The 25,115-nt window shown below is 37.6% G+C and overlaps 2 protein-coding genes across 2 annotated transcripts; one reads left to right on the top strand and one right to left on the bottom strand.

Annotated features, from left to right (window-relative positions):
- The first annotated feature begins 167 nt into the window (after positions 1-167).
- capn5a (calpain 5a) lies at positions 168-22,881 on the top strand. The gene is made up of 13 exons (XM_046864573.1): positions 168-297; positions 4,857-5,028; positions 9,581-9,712; positions 15,838-16,046; positions 16,307-16,499; positions 16,806-16,999; positions 17,179-17,256; positions 18,285-18,480; positions 18,815-18,934; positions 19,335-19,531; positions 19,656-19,777; positions 19,859-19,995; positions 21,079-22,881. Exons 2-13 carry the CDS (start codon positions 4,864-4,866, stop codon positions 21,259-21,261), a joined length of 1,926 nt encoding a protein of 641 aa, XP_046720529.1. The 5' UTR covers positions 168-297; positions 4,857-4,863; the 3' UTR covers positions 21,262-22,881.
- Positions 13,723-15,818, bottom strand: ompa (olfactory marker protein a). The gene has a single exon (XM_046864574.1). It carries the CDS (start codon positions 15,278-15,280, stop codon positions 14,780-14,782), a length of 501 nt encoding a protein of 166 aa, XP_046720530.1. The 5' UTR covers positions 15,281-15,818; the 3' UTR covers positions 13,723-14,779.
- Positions 22,882-25,115: the final 2,234 nt, after the last annotated feature.

Genomic DNA, 25,115 nt, shown 5'->3' with positions numbered 1-25,115 from the left:
CCTTCCTGCAATCTCAGAACATAGCTAGTTAGTTTCACAATGCTGAAAGTTTTAACCAATCAGAGCAGCGGAAATATCGGCCAGGGAGCGTTGTGACCAATCAGAGTTAGAGGCAGAGAGGGGCGTTGTTTTCGGATACAGAGCGGCTTCCCCCACTGCGCAGCGCCGCCCCTCGGAGAGCACGGAAGAGCAGAGGATCACAAACAATCCAAAGCAGGCGAGCCGCAGGGCTGCAGAGTGTGTCGTGAAGTCCCCAGGGGGAGAAGCGACACATTAGGTCCGGAAGACACTTTACAGGTAAACAAAAATAGAGTGATTTTTTTTTTGCATAACAAAATGTTACCTGTGTCTGATTGAACCAGGTTTTGCAGCTTGCACGCGCCAATTTTTTCTTCTTATTGCTGGCAATTGGCGCGTGAAACAATTTTCATTTAACAAGTTTGCAAAGTTTTGATTATTCCAATTCAAAAAGCAGCTCTGGCCTTGATTAAAGTTTATTAATATTATTTTTTCGTGGCATAAAAATGTTTAGGTTTTGGGGCTTGCTCGTGCTTGTTTTTGCATGCCTTTTGCATGCATTTTAAATGTTTCTTTAAACCAGATTTTCACTGCAGGGTGTTTAGGGGTTCTGTACTCAAGGATTTTAGACACTTCCTGTTCCTAACACACCTGGGAAGGGTGTCTTTGAGAACATTTATTTCCTTGTCAGCTGAACTCCTAAATATGTTTTCTTCCACATATTCACATGAATTGGGCCAGATCACCAGGTAACACAACAGGTTAGGCAGGTGTGACTGACATTATCTGTTGCAGTGTTTCTCCACCTTGTTGTAAGTAATTTCCTGCTTAAACATGTTGATTAAAGCTAAATTAGGAGCAAACAAGTACACTCAAACATCCCAAGGGTGAGAAAACGCAAAGATGTTTAGTGTAAATAAATAAAAAAGTGAGTCCACCTACAGCAAATGTAAAACCAGAGGTGGCAAAAATGTACACACATCCTCCACTTAAGTAGAAGTACAGATACTCATGCTTTAAAAGACTCATGAGTTGAAGTACTGACTATACTTTTTTACTCAAGTTACAGTAAAGAAATTTGGGCTCTGACATGTATTTAAGTAAAGATTAGTCATTACTACTACCTGTTTTAGTGTCACGCTGGAAACTGGACCTCACGCCATATTAATATTAGGGCTGTCAATCGATTAAAATGTTTAATCGCGATTAAGTGAATGATTGTCATGAGTTAACTCACGATTAATCGCAACTTAATTGCACATTTTTATCTGTTGTAAATGTACCTTAAGTTAAAACGTTTCAAGATTTTAATATTCTAATCAACATGGGTATGGACAAATATGGATGCTTTATGCAAAATGTTTTAATCATGGTGCTTTAAAATAAAAGAAATTATCAGGACACCAAACGGAACATTTGCTGTTTCCACACGGACGGTTAATGAGGTGATACCGGAAAAATCTCATAACTTTCATACAGTTGACCTAATCAGAGAATACTTGTTTTTGATGTGAATTGGTTTATTTAAAGGTATTATTATTATGTTTGTAAGGCAAGTATTCAGAGATTCAGGCAGTTTTATTTGTGTTTTGAGGAGAGACGACAGAGTGCACCCCCATTCCCTTTTCTTTATTTTACAGTGTTTTGTTGTTATCAAGAGTGAATATAAATAAAAGTAATCCCATTACAGATTCGAATGATGTATTGCTCTTATTTGTACGACCAAACAAGACAGAGTAATTTAAGTTCGTTTCGGCGTTATGAGGAAAAAAAATGCCACAAAATGCACTGGTGCCTTCGTCGACCCCAGAGAGTTCATTGTGTGCATCATGGCGGATTTTGATGCTGATTTGGGACTTGGTGCATCAGTAAAACAAATGTTTATTGATTCAAAATTAGTTTTCGGTGGAGTTTATTTATTTGTTTATATCTGAGTAAAGAAAAGACGTCAAGAATAAACGTTGCGCTGAAAGTTTTAATATCTCATCTTCTATATTATTTATTTATATTTTTTTTATAAAAATGGTCAAACAGAAATGCACTCTGCATTAATCGCACGTTAATAAAATGAGTGCCGTTGAAATTAATTTGCGTTAACGCGTTAATTTTGACAGCCCTAATTAACATATATTAATACAAAATAATTTCAAATTTAGTTATCTAATGAATGTATCCAGGATGAACAACCACCATATAGAACACAAGCAGAGAAAAGATGATGATGATCAGGATTGTCTCTGTTATCAGTTATATTTACATCACTGACTCCCTCTGTTTCATCCACGTTAACACCAGACTATTTTTTGCCTTCTGCCTGCTCATTGTTGGCATCATAAACCAGCCTGCATCTGTAGTGTGTGTGAGCCAGGAAATGATAAACCAGTGGTAAGTTGAAAAAGTCACGCAATGACAGGAAATAAGTTGAAGGGCTGAAAACGGCATCCAGTGAAAAGACAAAATATGTATAGTCATCAAATAGATTAAAACTAAAGAAATGAGCCTGGTTTAAAAATGTAAGAAGTAGAAATGACAGATATTTGTGTAAAAACCTAATGAGTAAAAGTAAAAAGTTGTCTGAAAAATGAATAGTGAAGTAAAGTGCTGATACCACAAAAATAGTATAGTAACGAAATATTTGTACTTGGTTACTTCCCACCTCTGTGTAAAACCTTGCATTCTTTGACTAACGCAACAATTATGCTTCATCTTGTGTTCTACCTGGTTGTGGTACAGCTGGGGAAAGTCTCAAACCAACCAGTAACATCATTTCCCACAAACCATCCACATATTTAATGCACCTCTGGCGGCCTCTGCTTTCTGTCAGTGTGATTATCAAGTCTAGAAGCAGGGTTAGCTGGATGAGGGATTCTCGCAGTTATCATCATCTGACTAATCTCCCAGACAACAGGCTTGTGTTTGCTTTTCCGTAGCTGTGAGCAGATCCCTCCCCTTCATACAGGTTTTGCAAGTCCACTTCAAAAGGAGGGGACCGAAAAGCAGTACGCCAGAGCAAACAAAAAAAGGAGCGGCCCACTGTTCGTTCCACTTATATGATCACAAGTGAATGTTTTTCTCGCTTCCAGCATCTGAGCTGAATTTTTAGCCATTGTAATTTTATTTGCCAGTATTCAGGCATTTTGAGGAAATAAGTGAATGAGTCATCGTCATGACTTTTCGCCACATGATCCCTTTTGTATGGATCATACAAAAGCCCACATTGATATTCAAAACACAGGAAGTGTCTTGTGTGGGATCATGTAAAAATTTTTCAGATTCAGATTAAATAGTTATTCGCGACTCTATTCTTAACTCACGGTGACTGAACACGTGGGAACAAGCGGCAACATAAAAATAAACTGAATAACATTAAACACACACAACAGAAAACCGCAGGATTCCTGCTAATTATAAGGCCTTGGACTTGGGCAGTTAAAAAACAAGAAACAAAAGGGAAACAAGTTTCAATTTCAAGCTCCAGTCTCAATTATTATTATATATTTTTTGTAATAAATCTATAACCAGTGTGTTTGGTTTCTCTTTGGGGGGGTACCCTTAATAGTTCCTAATGGTGTCTGCATCATTGAATTATCCAGAAACGCTGGAGCAGTATGCATTCAAGGGGTTTACATCTCCTTATGTCACAAGGCAGCAACAAATTCAAGATAGTAAAATCTGCCCTGCTCTTTCTCCAACAATATGGAAAACTTTGACCACCAACAGTTTTTTTCATTCAGGATTGGCAAAACCTTCTACAGCATTTCCATTTGGAGCTCCTCCTCTGATATCTGTTATCACTTATCATGGACAACAGTATGTTCTCCCCGCCCAAGCCTTTTGAGAGCTTAAATGCTATAGAGAAAACACTGGCGCTGGCACTACACTACTGAACACTACTTCACTTCGATCAAAAACACATGGAAAATGTTGCCCTACAGCATTTGACCAAAGAATTCTGAAACCATTTTTGTAGAATATTATGAGGACCCTGTAAACAATTTAGTGTTTATCTAATGTGAATCACAATAAAGAAAAAAAAATTTCTTTACAGTCCTCAAACAAAATAAAAAAATATTAAGTAGTTGGAATATCATTTATTTATTTATTTGCCTCAGTGTTTGGAGTTTTTTTTTAATCTGAAACTGAATGAAAACATATGCTGTGCAGCCTGGAAAAAACTGATACTGATACTGTTAAAAACTGATAAGTTGTTTCTGGATTCAAACATTCTTTGCATGTATCTCAAGCAGAAATGATGTGACGGTGAAGTCAAAAACATTTAAAAATCTGGTCCAATGTCACTAATCCACAGAACCTTTTACAAGATAGCATCTGGTACAAACTGGACTGATCAGGAATATGGTAATTTTTAATTGCATTGTAGCTACCCAGCATCTTGTTTACCAACACAAAAGTGCATAAAATTATATTTTGAAGTAAAAATAAAAGATTTTGACCTTGGGTTTTCTGAGTCTACAAAATATACACCGACCAGTCATACAATTATGATTTTATTACATTATCTCTTCCTCGTGTCACCTGTTAATGGGTAGACTATATTAGGCATTATATTATGTGCTAGAAGCAGGAAAAATGGGCAAGCGTATGGATTTATGAGTTTGACAAGGTCAGAGTAACTCCAAAACTGCAGCCCTTGTGGGTTGTTCCTGGTCTGCAGTGGTCAGTATCTATCAAAAGTCATCCAAGGAAGGAACAGTGGTGAACTGGGGACAGGGTCATGGGCGGCCGAGGCTCACTAATGCACTTGGGGAGCGAAGGCTTTTCTGTGTGGTCTGATCACCTTCCTCCTCTTCATTTTTTGCTCTCTGTTGTTTTTACAGGCTCATTATGTTCTTCTCAGTCAAGCCCTTTGAGGGCCAGCAGTTTGCCGCTCTGATTAAACAATGCCAGCACAACAAGACGTTGTTTGAGGACCCGCTTTTTCCAGCAGAGGACCGTTCGCTTTTCTATCAAGGCAACCGCATCGGTAAAATCACATGGAAGAGACCCAAGGTGAGGAACTGAAGATGCGATGATACGAGGGCTGTTTAAAAGGGATACTTTGGTGAAAACCAGATTTTTACAACAGAAGGAGAAGCAGAAAAAAAGAAAAAAAATTGTGGATAATGATAAAATCTGTGCCTTTTTTTTTTTTTTCTTTTTTTTTTTTAAGGATAATGTGTTTAAAAAATGTAACCTGAAGCAGCTAAAATAATATTTGTTAATGTATGCTAAATAGACAAAACTATTGGGGCACCTGAGATTTTCAGCCAATATGTGGTTCTTCCACAAACCGATGCCACAAAATTGTATTAGATGTTGTTCAATACGGTAGCATAAAATTTTCACGTTCACTTAAACTAGGAGACCAAACAAGTGTACAAGGTGAGCTCCATTAAAATATAGTTTACATGGGTTGGCGTGGAGACTTTCGAGTGGCGTGCCATAGAGCTCTGACTCAAACCCTATTAAAAAGCTTTGGCATGAACTGGAAGCTGATAAACCTAAAGCCTATGCACACAGAGTACAAAGCTAGCAGGACAATAGCACGACTATACCGGATCTTATATTTTGTTTATATTTAAGGAGGATATTGGAAGCAAACGTGAAAATAAAAGATGAAGTCGAGACTAGTGCTGCCAATCATTATGATCTTTCATTCTCCTAAAGGAAAAAAAAGGAAAAAAGAAATGCTGGAGATTCCATTTTATTGATGGTTTTTCAAATATTTTTCTTAGGATAGTAAGATAGACCCAAAGTTAATGGTTGGTGAAGATGACGGTGTGTTTTTGAATGGGAAAGTGTGTATGATTTGTGTTGTGTTTTGTTTATCTCGTGGGTTAGGTGTCGGATTAGTGACTGGATCATATCCAGTTCCACCCCTCTATTTTATGTATTGAAATATTATTACTTTATGTTAAAAACAAACGCAATCTAGAACTGCACAATATATTATTTCGTTTTGATCATCAATTATACTTCCGGTTATAAGATTATTCAAGTGTCCCTGTAAACATTATACTGTATAATTGTTATTAGAAATGATTTATTATTTGATTTGAAGAAATATGATGCCTGGATTCTATTCCAGTAATCGGTTTCTTAGCCCATTTAGATCATCTGTGTCTGTGCAAGTGTGTACACATTTGGAAAAAGGAAATAGAGCATGGGTCCTTGTTTGGTTAAAAAAAAAAAAAAAAAGCAAGCCATAAAAAAACTAAATATTTATATACAGTGTAACCTTGATACCCGCGGGGATAATGTTCTATGACCCTTCATGAGTAACAAAAAATCATGAGGTTTTAACCCAGTAATGCAATATTAAACCGATTTAAATGGGTGTACATGTACTGTACTGTAAATTTAATGAAAATTGTGAATTATTTGTCATGAATGCTTTATTTACTACTTTAAATGAATAATACAATAATAAAATAGTTTTTCAACTATTGTTAGGTAATTTATTAGTACAAACTCTGTTTTGAAATGTTACTCCGAACGTTCTAGCCACTCATGGCTTCTCGGAGTTACTCTTAGTCCGGTTCCAAATAAAAAGCCGCCAACTATCAGGGTCGCGAGTTTGGAGGTTCCACTGTATATATTTATAATAAATATTTATTGATAAAGGAACTCAAGAGCTTCTCATGAGCAGTAACCTTAGTCTCTGTGTTTCAAACCAACCATTTACATTTACAGCATTTGGTAAACGCCCTTCTCCTGATTGACTTACGATTGTCTTATTTATACAACTGAGCAGTTGAGGGGTAAGAGCCAGATTTAGGGTCCTTGCTCAAGGGACCAATAGCTGCAACTTGGTTGTGCTGAGATTTGAATTCATGACCTTTCGATCGGAAACATTTAACCACTGATCTACCACTTTTAGTTAATTTAATTTTAAGAAATAAAAATATAAATAATATTTTGTTCCTCAGCACTGTTTAATACCTAATTCTAATTGGTTGACAGCTGAATTATTTACATACAGGTCTTGACCACATTATATTTAAATGTCAATTTTTTTACTGTTAGCTAAAATAATGTAAAGGTTACCATACTCTCCATCATGGCACAAAGATCAAACAACGAACACAACAGACCATTTTGATTCGTTATTTATTACTGCAGAAAAAAACAATAAGCAAAAAGTATTTTCATTTTATAAGTAAGTCTGATGTTTATTTCTGATTTGCTTATTATTGCAGATACTAAAAAGAAAGAATAAACAATGCCAGTAATCCGTAACAATAATTTTGAAATGCTAATGTTTTTCTTCTTAAAATTATGCTTATCTGTATATAGATTCATGTGATATTGTAGGATGTCTGTGAAGCAGTTCATCTTATTATTACTTATGCTATAGAAGCTGTAAACTGCTATAAACCTCTCTTAGTTTTTCCCTTTCTCTCTTAATGCGACTGTTCAAAAAGCATTTCTCATTGCATAAAATGCAAAGCATTGATTCTTTAAAACTTTTTTAAATATGCTTCAAAATCATTGCAGGTTTTATTATAATTTGGATATGCAGAATGTTTGCCATACAAGACCTTGTGTAGATTTTTCCTCTAGAAAGGACAGTTTCTTTAAAAAAAAATGTAGAAAAGAAAATCTACATATTCTGATCAGTCAGAATCAAGAATTTAACAGATCTGTGGGCAAAATAAATGTTATATAAATTAAGATTAAAAAAAGTAAAAGCCATAATTAAATTATTTACTGTTCTTTTCCTAATATCATCTTAATAATGTGACAATTTTGTTATTGTAATTATTTAACTATACAAAAACAAAGGCAATGGATGGCATATGTGAGACAGGTGCCTAATATAATCTAATATATTTTGATTTATATTAAAATCTTTGTACAATAGAGTCATTTTTGTTGGTATTTCTCTCATCTTTTATCACGTTGATCACGAAGAGCTTACCATCTGATACACTATACATAAAATACAGCTGAGACTATTATCATGGCTCTGGCAAATCGATTGCACATTTCCCAATACATTCCGGCTTTAAATATTAATAAAGCTCACAGTTGAAAATGCAGATAAGCATTATCCTAATGTCCTTGCATTAGTCTTTGTGGACCTTTCTTTGTGTGTTTATTTTGATGTTTTTTATTGTAATAGTTTCGATGTTTTTTGGCATTAGCTGAATGGGTGGGGCTTTATAACATGACTGTGTGCAGGGAACACATTGAGGTTTGTAAATCCAGACAGGTTGGTTAGTTAGAATTGTTCTTATGGGTGGAGATGGTTTTAAGTGTGTAGTGTGGGTGAGGTGTGTTTGTGCAAGGATATTGCAGCATGAAGTACGCCCCATAGTGTTTGACTTCTGACATGTAGGATTGTCCCAGGTTTGTAGTTCATGGTTGTCTGTAGGCATGTACTGAATTTCAGTTTCCATGTGGTTAGCAAAGTAATGTATTAGTTTACATTATAAACAAATTAGCTGTTCATTTCGAAGCAAAAAAGACTTTAACTGTGAAACCATGTTACTAGTGCAGAAGTGGTGTTATTAGTACTGAAGTTCCCCTTTTTGTTTGTGGTTTGGTTGTTGTTTTTCAAACTCACTAAAAAGACCAAATAACTGGTAATTTTCAGTGGTTACCAGACAGAATGGAGGAGAGCCTCCAAATAATAATTAAAAAAAAAAACCACTTCCCCTAAGAGGTCACATGTTTTTGTTTTGCATTGCGTTTTTTTTTTATTTTTTTTTTGAAACATATACACATCTTGCTGTATTGTAGCTAGAAGGTGGATTTAGGTTTGAACCTGCCCCTTAGTTTTTAATGACTTTAGTTAAACTAAATAGTACAATAGATTTTTTTTTATAATTGTATTGCCTACCAGCCAATAATGTCAGAAACAGGATTAACCAAAATTTATCATGGAGTTTTCACTATTTCGCTTCCTGGATACCAGAAAGAATATAGGCATGTGGAGGTGACAGATAATGCAGCACTGAATGTTTTTTTACAGCAGGAAAGAAAGTAGAGAAAAGCATCATATTGGTCTGATTGCTGCTGTGCATAAACAGCCTCCTCTGAAAGAATTGGAACAGCAAGGTTAATTTTTGCTCTACACTTTAAACATTAGCGTTTATAATAAATAATGAATAATTTTATAGTCTAATTTTATTTCATTTGCATATAGATCGATTAAGCAACTCGTCATAGTGTGTTTAAACTGAAGCCATTTATGTTTCCCAGAAGACAGTAGAATAAGGTGTTAAATACACAAATGATGCTAGAAAACCATATAATGTGTAGTTCTTGGATATAAGTGGATAATTTACTGCTCAGGACAAACAAGGTACTCATGAACATGAACTATAAGAAAACATCAAAGCAGTGATCATTATCAATTTCGAACTTGGTTATTTGATGTAAATGTGGATATTATTGTGATTTGTGTACGATATGCAAAATTCGTTGCAGTACTAAATAAAAATGAGTGGTTTCTAGTTACATTTTTTATTGTAATTATTAACATTTTGCATATTCTGTAAGCCAAATTGAGGGCTGTAAATGTCTAACCAATGAATTCACTGTCCTTCTATTTCAGGAAATCTGTGATGACCCACACTTGTTTGTCAATGGTATCAGCGCTCATGACCTGCAACAGGGTCAACTGGGAAACTGCTGGTTTGTAGCAGCCTGTTCTAGCCTGGCTTCCAGAGAGGCCCTGTGGCAGAAAGTGAGTGTCCTCATGTTGGTATTTATGTCCTGCCTTTGTTTGTTAAGTCTTCAAATGAGGAACTGTAAGGAGCTGTTCGATGGAATGCGCGTGGATCGTGTGTATATTGGGCAGTACCTAGTAGAGTTCAAAGTAAAGTTACAAAGTACATACCAATCCAGGATCTACTGAGTCATCGGTATAAGCATGCCAATTTCATCAATATCAATATATGTGTGAGACAGTGACAGGGCTTAGGCATCCAGGATCAGCATTTAAATCCCATCTGGATAGATGCCACTGCATTGTTGTTGTTGTTGTTGTTGTTTTTGTTTTTAATTGTATTTAACAGTGACATTTTTTTTTTTTTTTTTCAAAAGCATTTTTACATTTATTTTATTTTTTAGCAGAAATCAGGTCAAAATAATTTATTTTGCACAGATTTGGCTAAGTATAAATTCTTTATTAAATAATAACACTAATACCAGTATATCAATTGATTTTATTATGCTGTTTTTTTTTCTTTATGTTTAGCCTAAGTGAGCAGAATTTAGACTTAGATTCCTGTTCTTGTCAGTGTATGCGTAATGGTCTTTTACTCTTGTAGCTTCTCTTCCTTGAGGTTCGATTTTCTGAATTATGGTATGATCAAACTAGATCAATTAAAGCAAAAATATTCAGCAGTTATCATGAGAAAGTTGATTAAAAGCACATGTTTAATAGTAGTTAATGATGTTCATAGGCTTGTACATCTCATTTGCTGCATGTAATGTAAGCCTGTGCTTTCTTTAAGCAAATGTTTTGCTCGTTTGAGTTTTTCATCGATTAAGCGTTCATGTTCTGTTGCTTTCCTTACCTTGTTTTTACTGCATAACTGATGAGGCAGATAAATTGTTCCTAAACTATGTGTCATTGCCCCTCTTGGGGCCTCATTTGCCCTCTGCTCCCATGCATTAATACTCACAGGCTGCTCAGTGTAATGTGAAATCTTCTTCTTCTTTCGGCTTCTCCCATTAGGGGTCGCCATAGCGGATCATCCGACTCCATACCCCCCTGGCCTCTACATCTGCCTCTTTCACACCAACTACCTCATGTCTTCCCTAACCACATCCATAAACCTTCTCCTTGGCCTTCCTCTACTAAACATCATAAACCCTGCCTCAACCATGTCTGTTTCCAGGCCCTGGCTTTGGGCTTTAAAACATTTTGGGGTGGCTTTAAAAAAAATATTATTTTTAAGCCAACATGTTTGCTACAGTGCTACTTCCTAATGACTTTTATACCCTGAGGTGCATGTTAGTTAAAAACACAGTATCATTCCAAGCCTCTGCTTGTCCATCTCTCTTTAAGTTGATTAGACAAAGAAAAAAAGTACATTGTTCTGTTACAGAGACATTGCAAAGCATGTTTGAATGATTATATGAGATATTCTGAGGTAAACATATGAGCTATTTGTAATGTAGTTGTCTACGTTTGCTACCATAGGGGTAATAATCATTAAATGTTTCTAGCCTGTTTCTTTTTTTTCCCCCACAAATACTGTAGTCATTGGAGACTAATTAAAATTGGATTCATAGATTGCTAAATGCTTTTCAATTCTCTTTTTTTAATCTGTGAAATCTTTACCTGAGGAAGGGAGAGATGTTGGCTAAATAATGGCAACATGCTATTCAGGAGCTGTTTCTTTAGTTTTTTTCTTTGCTTCGCTAATACGCCTGTCAATTTAAATGCTAGCACATGAGTGAATATTCATTATTCTTTGTTAAACAACACATTTCTTATCCATTAAATATTGTGTCGCCGTATGTGAAATGTACTATAGATACAGAATTAGCACAGTATTGTTAAGTAGTATTAGATTTATGTACAACTAAGAATGCACAACTGTGATTTTAATTAAACCACGTACCTGTTGCAAGCTCCAGCAAGTTTGCATCTTGTTGTGCATTAAGAGGAGTTATGACACCTTGTCATTGTATTCTCTGATGCATGCTGAAGAAATAACCAGATTCTAGTTCGTATCTGAATAGACACTTGATTTGTATCTGTAATGTGGAGTATGGAAACTAAGGCAGTGGCTGAAAATTAGAGGGATACACCTGCCCACCCTCGGGCTTCTTGTTTACCCAGGGGATGTTCCTCACTCCTGTTTTATGGTGTGTAGGAAGTCGTATAAAACGCATTTTGCCTTTTTTCGTTCTTTATTAACCTTGCCCTAATTATGAGTGAGAGCGGTTTTGGCACAGCAACAGGTTACATTCCATGCCCTTTCATTTACTGTAGAAAACTGATTCAGAAGGTTTCCTTTTTGCTATGTATTCTTATTGAGCTAGCTTTCTTATTGTTTGTCTTCCTTTAATTTTGTCAGTTTATTGGTCATTGTTTATGAAGGTACTGAACCTTTGGATTCAGTGTTACTAAATATTTTTATTCACTCACTGTACTTCAGTGTTAAGCACTGTTTTAGGGAATTGCACCATTATTTATATACAGAAAAAAAGGTGTGGTAATGAGTGTTCTGCTCACTGACTCTTTCATCGGAGTTGCTGAGGTTAATATGTATTCTTATGAAATTCACTTGACTGTAAACACAAAATCTAATATGTATTGTCTTGCTTTTCTTGTTTCACGCAGCTTTATGTGATGAAAGTAACTATAGAGTGTAAGTGAGTTTAACGCCTGAGCTGTGTCTCTCACCTGTAGTGGATTTTATTTATTATTTTTTTTTACCTTTTCTACTGTAATCTCTAGGCTCCTTCCTAGTTCCATTCTGGGGGTTCTCTCTCCCTGCTTTGTACATCATTCCCTCCTGTGGTCTCATTACTGGTATCTCTCTAGCACATCTGTACACATTCTTCTCATTCTGTCCCTGAGGAGCCAGTCATTATTGTTATGCTTTCCTCTGATTACACACATACATATGTACACATGCACGCACATGCACCCGTATAAACACACACACACACACACACACACACACACTTTTGTTGGTGGTCTTTGGGGTTTTCTGTTCTTGTTCTGTTCTGTTGGTTATGCTTCCCTTTTATGTTTTTAGTCAGTATATGACCTAAATCTCCATTGGGTCTGCTTCTGTCTGGGATGGTCCAGTAGCTTTCAGTGCTTGTGAGTCGGATGAAGGCGATGTGGTCTCTGTACCAGTCCATCCCAGTGAAGGAGGCAAGGTTACTGTAAATCTATAGTTCTAATGAATGAAGTTTCCTTTTAATATGTTTTTTTTTTATGCATGCACTATATAAAGCTCCTGATTCTCACACACTTATGTGGTTCTTACCCCATACATTGCCACCAAATTTAAAACACACAATTGCAAAGAATGTCTTTGTATGCTAATGTATTAATAATTTCCCTGTGGAACAAAGAGGTTAAAACCTGTTTCAGCATGACGGTACACCTTCAGATAAAGTGAGTTCCATGAACATGTTATGTTTAGAAAGGAAGCGCTTAAGCGCTTGAATGTTCTGACCCCTTTTGAGTCACAGTACACGTGTGTACCAACTCAAAAGCCCTGTACTGAAAGGTTTTGGTACGAATACATAGAATACACCCCTAGTTAGAATGAAAGCATTAGTATAAACCAGTGGTGTCCAGTCTTGTCCACAAATGGCTGGTGCAGCTTGGTTGGGGGAAAAATACCTGCACCCACTCTGGCTGTTTGAGGAAAAGATTGAATACCCCTGGTATAAACATTGTGTGTTATATGTAATATACACCGCTCAGGGATAAAATTATGACATTATAACATTATGACTGGTGAATGAATAACACTGATTAGCTCTTCATCATGACACCTGTTAATAGGATATATTAAGCAGCAAATAAAAATTTTGTTCTAAAATTTGATGTGTTAGAAGCAGGAAAATGGGCAAGTGTGAGTTTATCAAGGGCCAAATTGTGATGTCTAGATGACTGGTTCAGAGCATGTCTAAAACTGCAGCTCTTGTAGGCTGTTCCTGGTCTGCAGTGGTCCGTATATATCAAAAGTGGTCCAAGGAAGAAACAGTGATGAACCAGTGACAGGGTCATTAATGCACGTGGGGAGTGAAGGCTGGCTGATGTGGTCTGATTCAACAGATGAGCTTCTGTAGCTCAAATTGCTGAAGCAGGTCAATGCTGTTGATGCTCGACGGGTCAGAACTGTTGTTGCAGCAAAAGGGGGACCAAAACAATATTAGATAGGTGGTCATAAAGTTATGTCTGAACGGTGCATTGTCTTAAACAGACAGAGCTTGGGACTCATTAGGAGCATAATGTGGGACTGTTCAAATGACACCACAAGCTTTTGAATGTCATATATATCGACTGATAGTGAAAGCTGTAATGTTTGCCACCACTCTGTTTGCCTGAGGTAGGACATAATCATGAACTGCAATATTGATTAAAGTGTACAGTGACCTAATGTCTGATAGGACTGACATTGCAGCGAAGAATGAACAACTGAATGTCTGATTGGATTTCTGTACACACACACACACACACACACACACACACACACACACACACACACACACAGATATTAATGAAGAGACGCTGACACATGTTAAAAATATTTAATTGATAGAGCTCTTTGATTTTAATAGTTTTACATATGTTTATATTTTGAGCTTTTCACAAATAAATGTTTTTCGTTTATTTATAAATAATATATTTGTAATATTTGAGGAAGAACATTGGAGGTGGTGTAAGCGAATACATTTTTTCTATCAACACCGTCTCTAATATAAGTGTAATATTACTTCATTTACATTTTGTTAAAATGCTCTGTATCTAATATATGCTCTGTTAGGTTAATATATATGTAAGTTTCACAAAAATAATTATACTTAAAGCAGCATTTTGGGCAAGGTATGTGCTTATATATATATATATATTTTATTTATATACATTTATTTATCCCTAAATTAGTCTGATAAACTCTTATGACAATCCCATGTTTGCTATTAAATTATTCTCTACTTGGCAGTTGGGTATAAACGAGGCAAATGATTAGTTAGTCAGCATAAGCATCAGTATTCAGTTTCAGAATATTAATAACAATATAACATCAAAAGCTTTCCGTTGCTTTCAAACTCATGAGCCAGCTTGAGCGTTACTCTTGAACACCACTGAGCACTTGATGCCGCTTTTCTCCACTCCCTCCTTGAAGGCGAACAGGAAATACATGACCTTTCTGACCTTGGCCAACTCAGCGATCCGCTCTCCAAATTCCTGGATGTCAGCCTCCAAACATTTAATGGGCACGTCTTCTGGGTCGCCGGCTGTCCTCCAAAACTGGCCCGTGGGCTCCAGGAGCTGGCGCGTCATCAGGTTGGTGAGGTCAGGCGTCCACAGCTGTGAGATACCTGTAACTGAGAGGCGGCCCGGCCCAGTCAGGGTCACGCTCCAGTGAGAGAATGTCAGTTCCTGATCGGAGAAGTCCAGCCGGTACACTGCCTCATGGGGCAGAAGCAGCCGCTCACCGTCTTGCCTCTTCTGCCCGCGCTGCTGCAGAGACTGAACCCTTAGCCGCATCACCTCAGTCAGCTGCAGGTCTTCGGTGAACTCCAGCTCTATCTCCGTCTCTGAGGCCATGACTGAAATAGTTTCTCTGTGGCAGAGTGTGTGTGTGAATGTGTCTGTCTGGTCGCTCTCTACTTTTTCTCCTCTTTCTACCTCACACTTTGGCTACCCCGCCTACCCTGTCTGTCTGCACCCAGAAGGCAATAAGTCTAATTTTGCTAAGGACTGCATTGATTCGATTTCATATGCAGGGGTGGAATACAGGAGCGAATAGTGGATTCATGCCTGGTGTGTAATGTGTTGCATCACTAGGCAACAGAAGCCTAATGACGTCCAAAGCAGCAGCTTACTCGCTCTCCCTTAAGCACTTCTTGACAAATGTGATTTCCACAACAATAATTTATCCTACCAGTGAGGTTTCAGTGTTTGTAAATGAGCAAAGGTGAATTTAATGAAGTCTGTCAGGTGTGAAGAAAGAATATCAAATGTATTGAGCTCTACTGTTATTATTTATATAAATGCAGTATTTTTTACCCTCTTTTAAAACAGCAGTATGTATCTGTTGTTTCTGTCACTCTACTTAAAACCACTGTGAGAACTTATTAATAAAAATATGTTTTTTTGTTTAGGTGATTCCAGACTGGAAGGACCAGGAATGGGAGAAAGACAAACCAGAGGCTTACGCTGGGATATTCCATTTTCGATTTTGGCGTTTTGGAGAATGGCTAGACGTGGTCATTGATGATCGGCTTCCCACCACCAACGGCCATCTGGTTTACTGCCATTCTAACGACAGCAATGAGTTCTGGAGCGCACTGGTGGAAAAAGCCTATGCCAAGCAAGTGAAAGTTTTATTAAAGGACAGTAGTAATATATGTGGCATAGCACATGAGATTCTTAAAGCATGCCTGAAGCGTTCATGTAGCCTGAATCACTGCTAATAAAATGTACTTGATTAACTTCTAATACTATTCAATATTCTGGTCACTATTATATTTTGATTATCAAGGCATCATGTAGTATACATGGATGAGGTAACAAATCAAGATTAACCTAACTTGCATAACTTTCTATCAATATCTCTCTTTGACGTTTCAGGCTTAACGGCTGCTACGAGGCTCTGGATGGCGGAAACACAGCCGATGCGCTGGTGGATTTTACCGGAGGTGTCTCAGAACCCATTGACCTGCTGGAGGGCCGCTTTAAAGAGGACGAAGAAGAACGAAACAAGCTGTTTGATCGTGTCCTCAAAGTCCACAACAGAGGAGGTCTCATCAGCTGCTCCATCAGGGTGAGTATGATTTAGCTTTCCGAGAGCAATTTTAATGATTGTGAGCAGTGTCAGTTCTGAAGAGACTAACCGCATTGGTGTTAATGTATATGCTTGTGTGTAAAGTAAATACTATACTCATGCCGTCTGAGTAATTAGAATTAGTATGTTGTAGTACTTATGTTGAAATGAGTATTTCAAAAAATATTGTAGAACTTGTTTAAAGAATAATGACCGAAGAAAACCTGAAGTACAATGAGTAGCTTGTTTGATCATTATTTTTTACATTTTAAATTATACTTAATAACAATGTGTGCGTGCCTGCAGGCGACCTCTCAGTCCGACATGGAGGCTCGACTGGATTGCGGTCTGGTCAAAGGTCATGCATATGCAGTGACTGATGTGCACAAGGTACGGCTGGGCCACGGTCTGCTCGCCTTCTTTAAGTCTGAGAAGCTCACCATGATCCGCATGAGGAACCCGTGGGGTGAAAAAGAGTGGAACGGGGCTTGGAGTGACAGGTTAGTGCAAGTCTGCCCCCTGCTGGACAAAGGACAGAGGACAGCTCCTCTTTTACCTATTTTCACTATTAACACATTTGCTTTGGCAATAGGTGTATATTGTGTATATTGACTATTAGAATTAGAATCTAATTGTTTGTCCAGTATGTTTAGTCTTTCTTTCTTTCTTATTTTTGTAGCTCAGAAGAATGGCAGAGAGTCAGTAAGAGTGAGCGGGAGAAGCTGGGAGTAACTGTACAGGATGATGGTGAATTCTGGTAGGAGACCCCTTTAAATGCAGACATTTCACAAGATTAAATTTTTCTTAAAAAAAAAACAACACACTGAAGATAAGTCGATTATCACTTCTGTCTAATGATAACAGATAATAATTTATAACACTGACCAGGCATAACCTTACCACCACCGATCAGGCATAACATTATGACCACCTGCCAAATATTGTGTTGGTCCCCCTTTTGCTGCCCAAACAGTCCTGACCTGCGTACAACTTTTTCAGCTATTTGACATACAGAAGCTCGTCTGTTGGATTGGACCACACTTCGCTCCCCACGTGCATCAATGACCCTTGGCCGCACATGACCCTGTCGCCGGTTCACCACTGTTGTTTCCTTAGATCACTTTTAATAGATACTGACCACTGCAGACTGGGAACAGCCCAAAAGAGCTGCAGTTTTGAAGATGCTCTGACCCAGTTGTCACATTTGCTCAAATCCTTACTCTTGCCCATTTTTCCTGCTTCTAACACATCAACTTTGAAAAAATGTTCACTTGTTCAAATCCCTCCCACTAACAGGTGCCATGATGAAGAGATAATCAGTGTTATTTACTTCACCAGTCAAAATGTAAGAATGTCATAATGTTCTGGCTGGTTGGTGTAGATTTACAAGCCTAGATCCAGATGTAAAGGGAAATGTTTAAAAATTGCTATACTTAACATTCATTGATAACTCCCTGGTTGTACATGTAAATGTGTGTGTAAGAGAGAGGTAGCAATGGAACAGTTACAGTTTCAACATACAGGATTTTTTTTTACAAAGGCTCTGTTTTATTGCAAACTTGCAATACAACACACTTGTTACACATTCATTGCTGTTATCACTTATATCAGCTATTAACCATCATTTCTTTACTAGCTAATAAAAAGAAGAATATCACATGGTGAAAAACTTGCAGTTAAGAGATTTAACTCATATTGGATTTGGCATGTGTTATAGATTAGGGACTAATGTAGCTAAATAACACAGAGGCTATTCATCTTGTTTGACCTCTGCCTTCATTTCAGGATGAACTTTGAGGATTTCACTAAGCACTTCACAGACTTGATCCTGTGCCGCCTTATTAACACGTCATACCTGAGCATACATAAGACCTGGGAAGAGGATGTCAAGTTTGGCTCATGGTCACGCCATGAAGACCCTCTAAAGAACCGCAGTGGCGGCTGCATTAACAACAAAGCTACGTACCCCCAGAACCCACAGGTGTGTGGATGTGAAAGTGTGAGCTTATGCTTATTTAATTTAAATAGATTTGTTTACGTAGTCAACCAGACAGTAGCAGAATTTTCTACCTGCAAGATTTTGATGAAGATTGTTTAAACACGCATTTGTATAATGTTACTGGCCATAAAGATGGCTGCATTAGATTAATGGTTACCATCTTACTTTCCTAAATGTCCATGAGTAATGTCTTAGTCAGCCAGTTTTCAATTTAGTTTATAATCTTCTGATATATGTTTAAATTAGATTACCAATGAGTAACTATTTTATTTTATTTGTGGTTGTGTTGATGTGTCTGATTGTGCTTTTTTTACAGTATGTGTTTGAGGTGAAAAAGCCAGAGGATGAAGTTTTAATCTGCGTACAGCAGAAAGATAAAAGATCTCTTAAAGATGGCAAAGGAGAAAACTTGGCAATCGGGTTCGACCTTCAAAGGGTATATACACACATTTTATCATTATCTTAAATTTACTTATATTTTGGGACCTTCTGCAGACATAATGCATCAGCATGTGCCCCTAAATCTAATCCCAGTAACTCAAAAGTTTTCCTAAGTGCGACCATCATATATATTCTATATATTCTATTTATTATGGGATTTTGGTCCCTACGAGGATAAAAAAACAAACCCACACAGACCACTAAACATGGACACACACACACACACACACACACACACACACACACACACACACACACACACACAACGAGGGAAGATCTTGACAGTATTTAATAATCACATAAAATGAGTGACCCACAATGGCACCTACTAATAATAGCAAATACAGTACTACTTTTTTTTGCTATCGTGTCCAACTCTGCTTTTCATCCACTAGGTGGAGCTAAACAGGATCTACCGCATGCACCGGCCGCAGCAGAAAATATGCAGCTCTGCTTACATCAACTCCCGCAGCGTGTTCTTGCGGAAGGAATTGAAAGAAGGTCGTTACGTTATCATTCCGACAACTTTTGACCCTGGTCTACAAGGAGATTTCCTGTTACGAGTCTTCACAGATGTGCCTTCAGAGTGCAAGTAACAGTTCACCCAGTTCTCCTCTCCTAGCTTTGGGTTATGCTTGCAAACAATAAAAACACTGAGTCCATGCAGATCACCTTTGTCTCATCATATTATTTGCTGATTTGTGTGTGTGTCTCAGGGAACTGACCCTGGATGAGCCTCCACAGACTTGTTGGACAGGCCTGTGTGGTTATCCACAGCTGGTTACACAGGTGCATGTGTTGAAGGCCGCAGGACTGGAGGCCCAGGACACTGGCGGATGTATGTTTTTATTGCTGTACTGCTTATAATAGTTTTAAAACTACACTGAGGTTTGACTTGGCACGATGGCTCTTTTTGCAGCATCTGACCCATATGTGATCATCAGCTGTGGAGGGAAGAAGGTGCGTTCACCAGTGCACAAGGACACACTAAATCCTGAATTCGATGTAAAGGGGCTCTTCTACAGGAAGAATCCTAAAGAGAAGATACTCATTCAGGTAACAGATGCTGTGTTTACATGTATTAGGTACCAAAATAAATGTAATCTGGGCATTTTGGAGATTATTCCTTGCAAGGCTCGTCTGGGTCTATATATTAGGAGTGAGGATAATGACATTTTGGTTATATGGGGGTGCTCTAAGTCTGATTTTACATAGAACTACCGGTTTTCTCTTAATAAGTTAATATACAGACTGTTGTGATACTTGATTTGGGATAGAAGAGTATCTGCAAGAGTGAAAGGGAAAGTTTATAGGACTGTGGTGAGACCTGAGATGTTGTATGGTTTAGAGACAGTGGCATTGAGTAAAAGACAGGAGGCGGAGCTGGAGGTAGCAGAGCTGAAGATGTTGAAGTTTTTGTTGGGAGTGATGAGGATGGACAGGATTAAAAACGAGTTTATTAGAGGGACAGCGCCTGTAGGACGTTTTGGAGACAAGGTGAGGGAGGTGAGATTGAGATGGTTTGGACATGTGCAGAGGAGAGATATGGGGTATATCGGTAGGAGAATGCTGAGGATGGAGTTATCAGCAAGGAGGAAAAGAGGAAGGCCAAGGCGGAGGTTTATGGATGTGGTGAAGGAAGACATGCAGGTAGTTGGTGTGACAGAGGCAGATAGACAGGGGGTTGTGGGGACAGATGATTCGCTGTGGCGACCCCTTATGGGAGAAGCTGAAAGAAGAAGAAGAAGACAGACTATTGTGATACTGAGCAAGGATTTAGCAGGGATTTAAATATTTACCAACATCTGGGGGATTCTGTAAAAGTAAAATCTGTTCTAATTTCATTCTGCAAATTCATTTTCAGTTTTTTTAGTGCATCGATGTTGTGCTGTCTGCAGTGTGGCCTTTCTGCAGTTATTTGTTTATCTTTTAGGTTTATTGATCCAAATGGTTTTTATGCATTTACTTATATATCTTTACATATATAAGACATATGTACATTATGGCTTTAAAATGTTACGCGTACTTGTAAACATATAAAACACACAAATGTATTTATGTATGCATGTATAAATAATATATGGATAGCACTTGCTACAGATTATACTGATTATCTCATTTCCTTCTTACTCCCCAAAGATCTACAATAGAAACGTCCTGTCTGATTCGTTCCTGGGTCAGGTGGCTGTGAACACCGATGCTTCAGACATGCAGAAGGACCACGTTCTTCATCTGCAGGGCAAAGGCAGCCGTCAGAACAGCAACGTCCCAGGCGTGATCAGTGTGAGCATCATCACCAGCAATGTTCTCACCAATATCTGAGAACACCCAGGTCAGCCGGAGAGCAAGAGGTTCGGAAAGATAAACTTTACCGCTGTGCGATTTTTCGTGGATGTAGTTTACACATTGCATACTTCACTAGAGCTTTCTAACCACTTTAGACTGTAGTGGGATTTTACATGTTTAATAATGATGGCCTTAATAAGTTTACATGATCTCTTGGACCAAAATCTGTGTGGTGTAATCTGTTATCTGATTTCCTTCTAATGTATGTGGGATTCTACTATAGGTAACACTCAGAACCACTGTTCATCCATGAAAAAATTTTGTTTGATCCTATGTATTCCCTCACGAGTATGTGAAGTAGTACTTTCACTCTGTTTGTGGCCAATTAATCTCCCTAAGTGTTATCATCATCTGTTTAACAGCCATTAAATGTTAAGAGTTGGACAGTAATTAAGCACGTTTACACAATATAAGCACTCAGGAAGCTGCATTGTTGAGTGGCCTATTAAACCAAGACTTCATATTACAGTCATGCAACCATTAGTAGGGATGTAGTGCCTCAACTATTTTTTTTTTATTCTTATCTCAGGATAGCTTTTAAACCAGTGTTCTTACTAATGTACTTTATAGGTGCCTTTCTTCCATAAGAAAGTTCACCAGGAACTTTTCCACAAATTTTTAAGCCTTTTCACTAGTGTTCATCTGGTTGCTAAGTCTGAATTGGATCAACTGGTACTTTATTTGTGGTTTATTTGTTTGTTGGTCCAAATCTTTAGCACATGCAACTTTGCTGCATTTCTCAAGCCATGTCCTTTAGCTCAGTTCTCATGTCTGAACTCAGTTAGCAGCTCTGCTCTGCTTCACATCTGTATGAAAATGTTTTCCCAAAGCACACAGCATATCAGGTTGGGTGAATTTAGAGACAAATCGCTTTATCAGCTCAATGAGTGTCATCTGGCCCTAGACCGCCTTGCTTAGAGAGCCTCGAACCAGCTGCGAGTGCACTCTTAGCTTCATTTTCTGGGGACCACAATGTATTGGTGTAGAGCTTGTTGTACTGAAGGTCACTGACTGGACAATGCAGTCTTACATGCTATATTTTTTTCTTATTCTATGTTTAAGAAACAAGTAATGACCAAAGCTTGTTTTATATTTTGTGCTGCAAAACAGCACAACTGTTTCCATGTTTTTTTCTTTTTTAATCTAATTAAAAATCTACAATTCTGAGTATGTATACGATTTATTTGTTATAATTTTGGATTGCAAGAAGGAAAGTCGACATGCTGATTTAGAATCAATGCCATGACATGTTTGGTGACCAAAATGGCCACTTGGTGGCTGTACATAACTGTTCCATTTTACTGAGGTCTTTAGTTTACTCTTTTGTTTACTTACTCCACTGTTTACTTTGTTGTCTTTAAGAGAATGCACTTGATATGCAATTTCATGCTTTTTTTTCACACATCTTGAAAATCCATCTGCCAAAAAAAAGTACATTCTCTTTTAACAGACGTTACGATTTTAACACGCATCTAATAAGGCTGAATTATTAATACCTTATACATGGTAATGTGCCTTGGCTGCATGGAAACTTTTGTGTGCATGCTTTGAAATGCCTGCCAAAGATGTGCAATAAAGTGCCATTTTGTATTTTGAGTCACTTTATCTGTCTCGAATTTTGTGCCTTGGGTACTCAGTTTTACATAACACACTAATGCAAAAGACAGAACCGGTGGATTGTTGTAATATTGAGATTATGATGTACAATATGCATCTTTTACCTGTTTTTTTTTTTTAACTGTGTATATATATCCAGAGTATAAAGTTAAATATTAAATAAACGGTGTAATCGAGTTGAATTGTCATTTTATTAATTTTATAGCTAATCTTATTCTTGCTATCAAGTTACATGCTTCAAAATATATTTTGATAAAGTGTATTTACTTTTGACTAGTGAGCTTATACATGTAGAGTTGGTAATAACTATACAGTAATTATATATAATACATTTCTGCAGTTAAAGAATCAGCTAATCATGTGACTGAAGCACAGTGCAGGGAATCATGCAGATACAGGTTGGAAGCTTAATTTAACATTCAATGGTCACATGGGGAAAGAAATCAACTTTAACTGTTGCTGCCAGATGGCCTAGTTTAAGTATATCAGTATCTGCTGACTGATCGCACAACAGTCTCTAGAGTTTATGAAAATTGTGCAAAAGACATTCTGGGAATGGTGGGTCTGCTGGCTGCAGCACACTTTATGTGAGACAGGCCCTAGAAGAATGACCAGACTAACTAGATGACAAGCAGTCTACAACAACTCACATAAGCACACTTTATACTTAATACACCGACCATAACATTATAACTGGTGAAGTGAATAACACTTATGATCTCTTCATCATGGTACATGTTAGTAGGTGGGATTTATTAGGAAGCAAGTAAATATTTTGTCTTAAAAGTTGATGTGTTAGAAGCAGGAAAAATGGGCAAGCATAAGGATCTGAGTGAGTTTAACAAGGGCCAAATTGTGATGTCTAGACGACTGGGTGAGAGCATCTCCAAAATTGCAGCTCATATGGGCTGTTACTGGTCTGCAGTGGTCAGTATCTATCAAAAGTGGTCCAAGGAAGCAAGAGTGGTGAACCGGCGACAGGGTCATGGGTGGCCATGCCTCATTGATGGTGGTCATAATGATATACCTTATTGGTGGCCATAAAAGTATGCCTAATTGGTGTATATTTGTGGTGAGCTGAAAAGAATCTCAGCATCCACAAAACATCGACACTGGTGTGGATGTCCTATGACAGCAGATGACTATAGTAAAGAAGTATGCAGTGCTCTGTGGGAAACCTTGGGACACATATTATCTACCTAAACATTGTTGCAGACCATGAACACCCCTTTATGATAAAATTTTGCACAAACGACAGTGGACTTTTAGCAGGATAATGCACCTGCCACATTGCAAAAATTGTTCAGGAATCATTTAGGTCAAGTCAAGTTTATTTCTATAGCGCTTTTCACAACAGACATCGTCTCAAAGCAGCTTTACACAATTGAACAGTTAAGGTGAACGATGTGTATTTATCCCTGATGAGCAGCCATGGCGACTGTGGCAAGTAAAAAACTCCCTTAGATGTTATGAGGAAGAAACCTTGAGAGGAACCAGACTCAAAAGGGGAACCCATCCTCATTTGGGTGATATCAAGAGTGTGATTATAGTCTTTAAACAATACAGAACACCGGAGAGTGAAAACTAACATGAGCACTGGAATGTGTGATTATGAGTAATGTCTTTTCTACAGTCTTATACTGTCATTTGAGATTATAGAACCAGGAGCTACTGAGCAACTCATAAAATAGCTCATTTGCTATCATTATAAATCTAAGGTTTAAGGAACTTCACAAAGATTTTATGGATGGACTGGCCACAAAATTTCCCAAATGCCATTTTGATTAAGCATCCGTGGAATGTACTGGACAATACAAATCAGATCCATGCAGGCTCCACCTCACAACTTACAGAACTTGTAATGATACATTGCTAATATCACAATACTACAGAGGTCTGGTGAAGACCACTCCTTGACGTTTGAGGCACAAAGATTCACAAAGGAGACCTATACACTATTAGGCATATGGTTTTAATGTTATGGCTGATTGGTGCATATCAAATTATTGTTTAAATGGGAATAGTTTACTGTGTGTTTCTCCATTCTTCAGTTGTTAGCCATTCCATTGTATCTCCAGCCTTTGTGTCCTTTTAAAGTTTGAACTCTTGATTAATTAATGATCGTAGCTACTTTTACAATGAGCACATTGTTTATTAGGCAGATTGACACACCCATATGACCAATTGGTATATAGGCAGCAAGTCAAAACTAT

The sequence above is a fragment of the Silurus meridionalis genome, chromosome 13 (genome assembly GCF_014805685.1).
Source record: "Silurus meridionalis isolate SWU-2019-XX chromosome 13, ASM1480568v1, whole genome shotgun sequence".
Taxonomy (NCBI): domain Eukaryota; kingdom Metazoa; phylum Chordata; class Actinopteri; order Siluriformes; family Siluridae; genus Silurus; species Silurus meridionalis.
This window is presented reverse-complemented; position numbering and strand designations above follow the sequence as displayed.

What these genes read in the sequence shown, in the direction of transcription:
- capn5a (XM_046864573.1), top strand. Translation starts at nt 4,864, where the DNA reads ATGTTCTTCTCAGTCAAGCCCTTTGAGGGCCAGCAGTTTGCCGCTCTG. An exon ending in GAGAGGCCCTGTGGCAGAAA is followed by an intron (nt 9,713 to 15,837) that starts GTGAGTGTCCTC and finishes TTTTTTGTTTAG; the next exon opens with GTGATTCCAGACTGGAAGGA. An exon ending in GATGTGCCTTCAGAGTGCAA is followed by an intron (nt 19,532 to 19,655) that starts GTAACAGTTCAC and finishes TGTGTGTCTCAG; the next exon opens with GGAACTGACCCTGGATGAGC.
- ompa (XM_046864574.1), bottom strand. Translation starts at nt 15,280, where the DNA reads ATGGCCTCAGAGACGGAGATAGAGCTGGAGTTCACCGAAGACCTGCAG.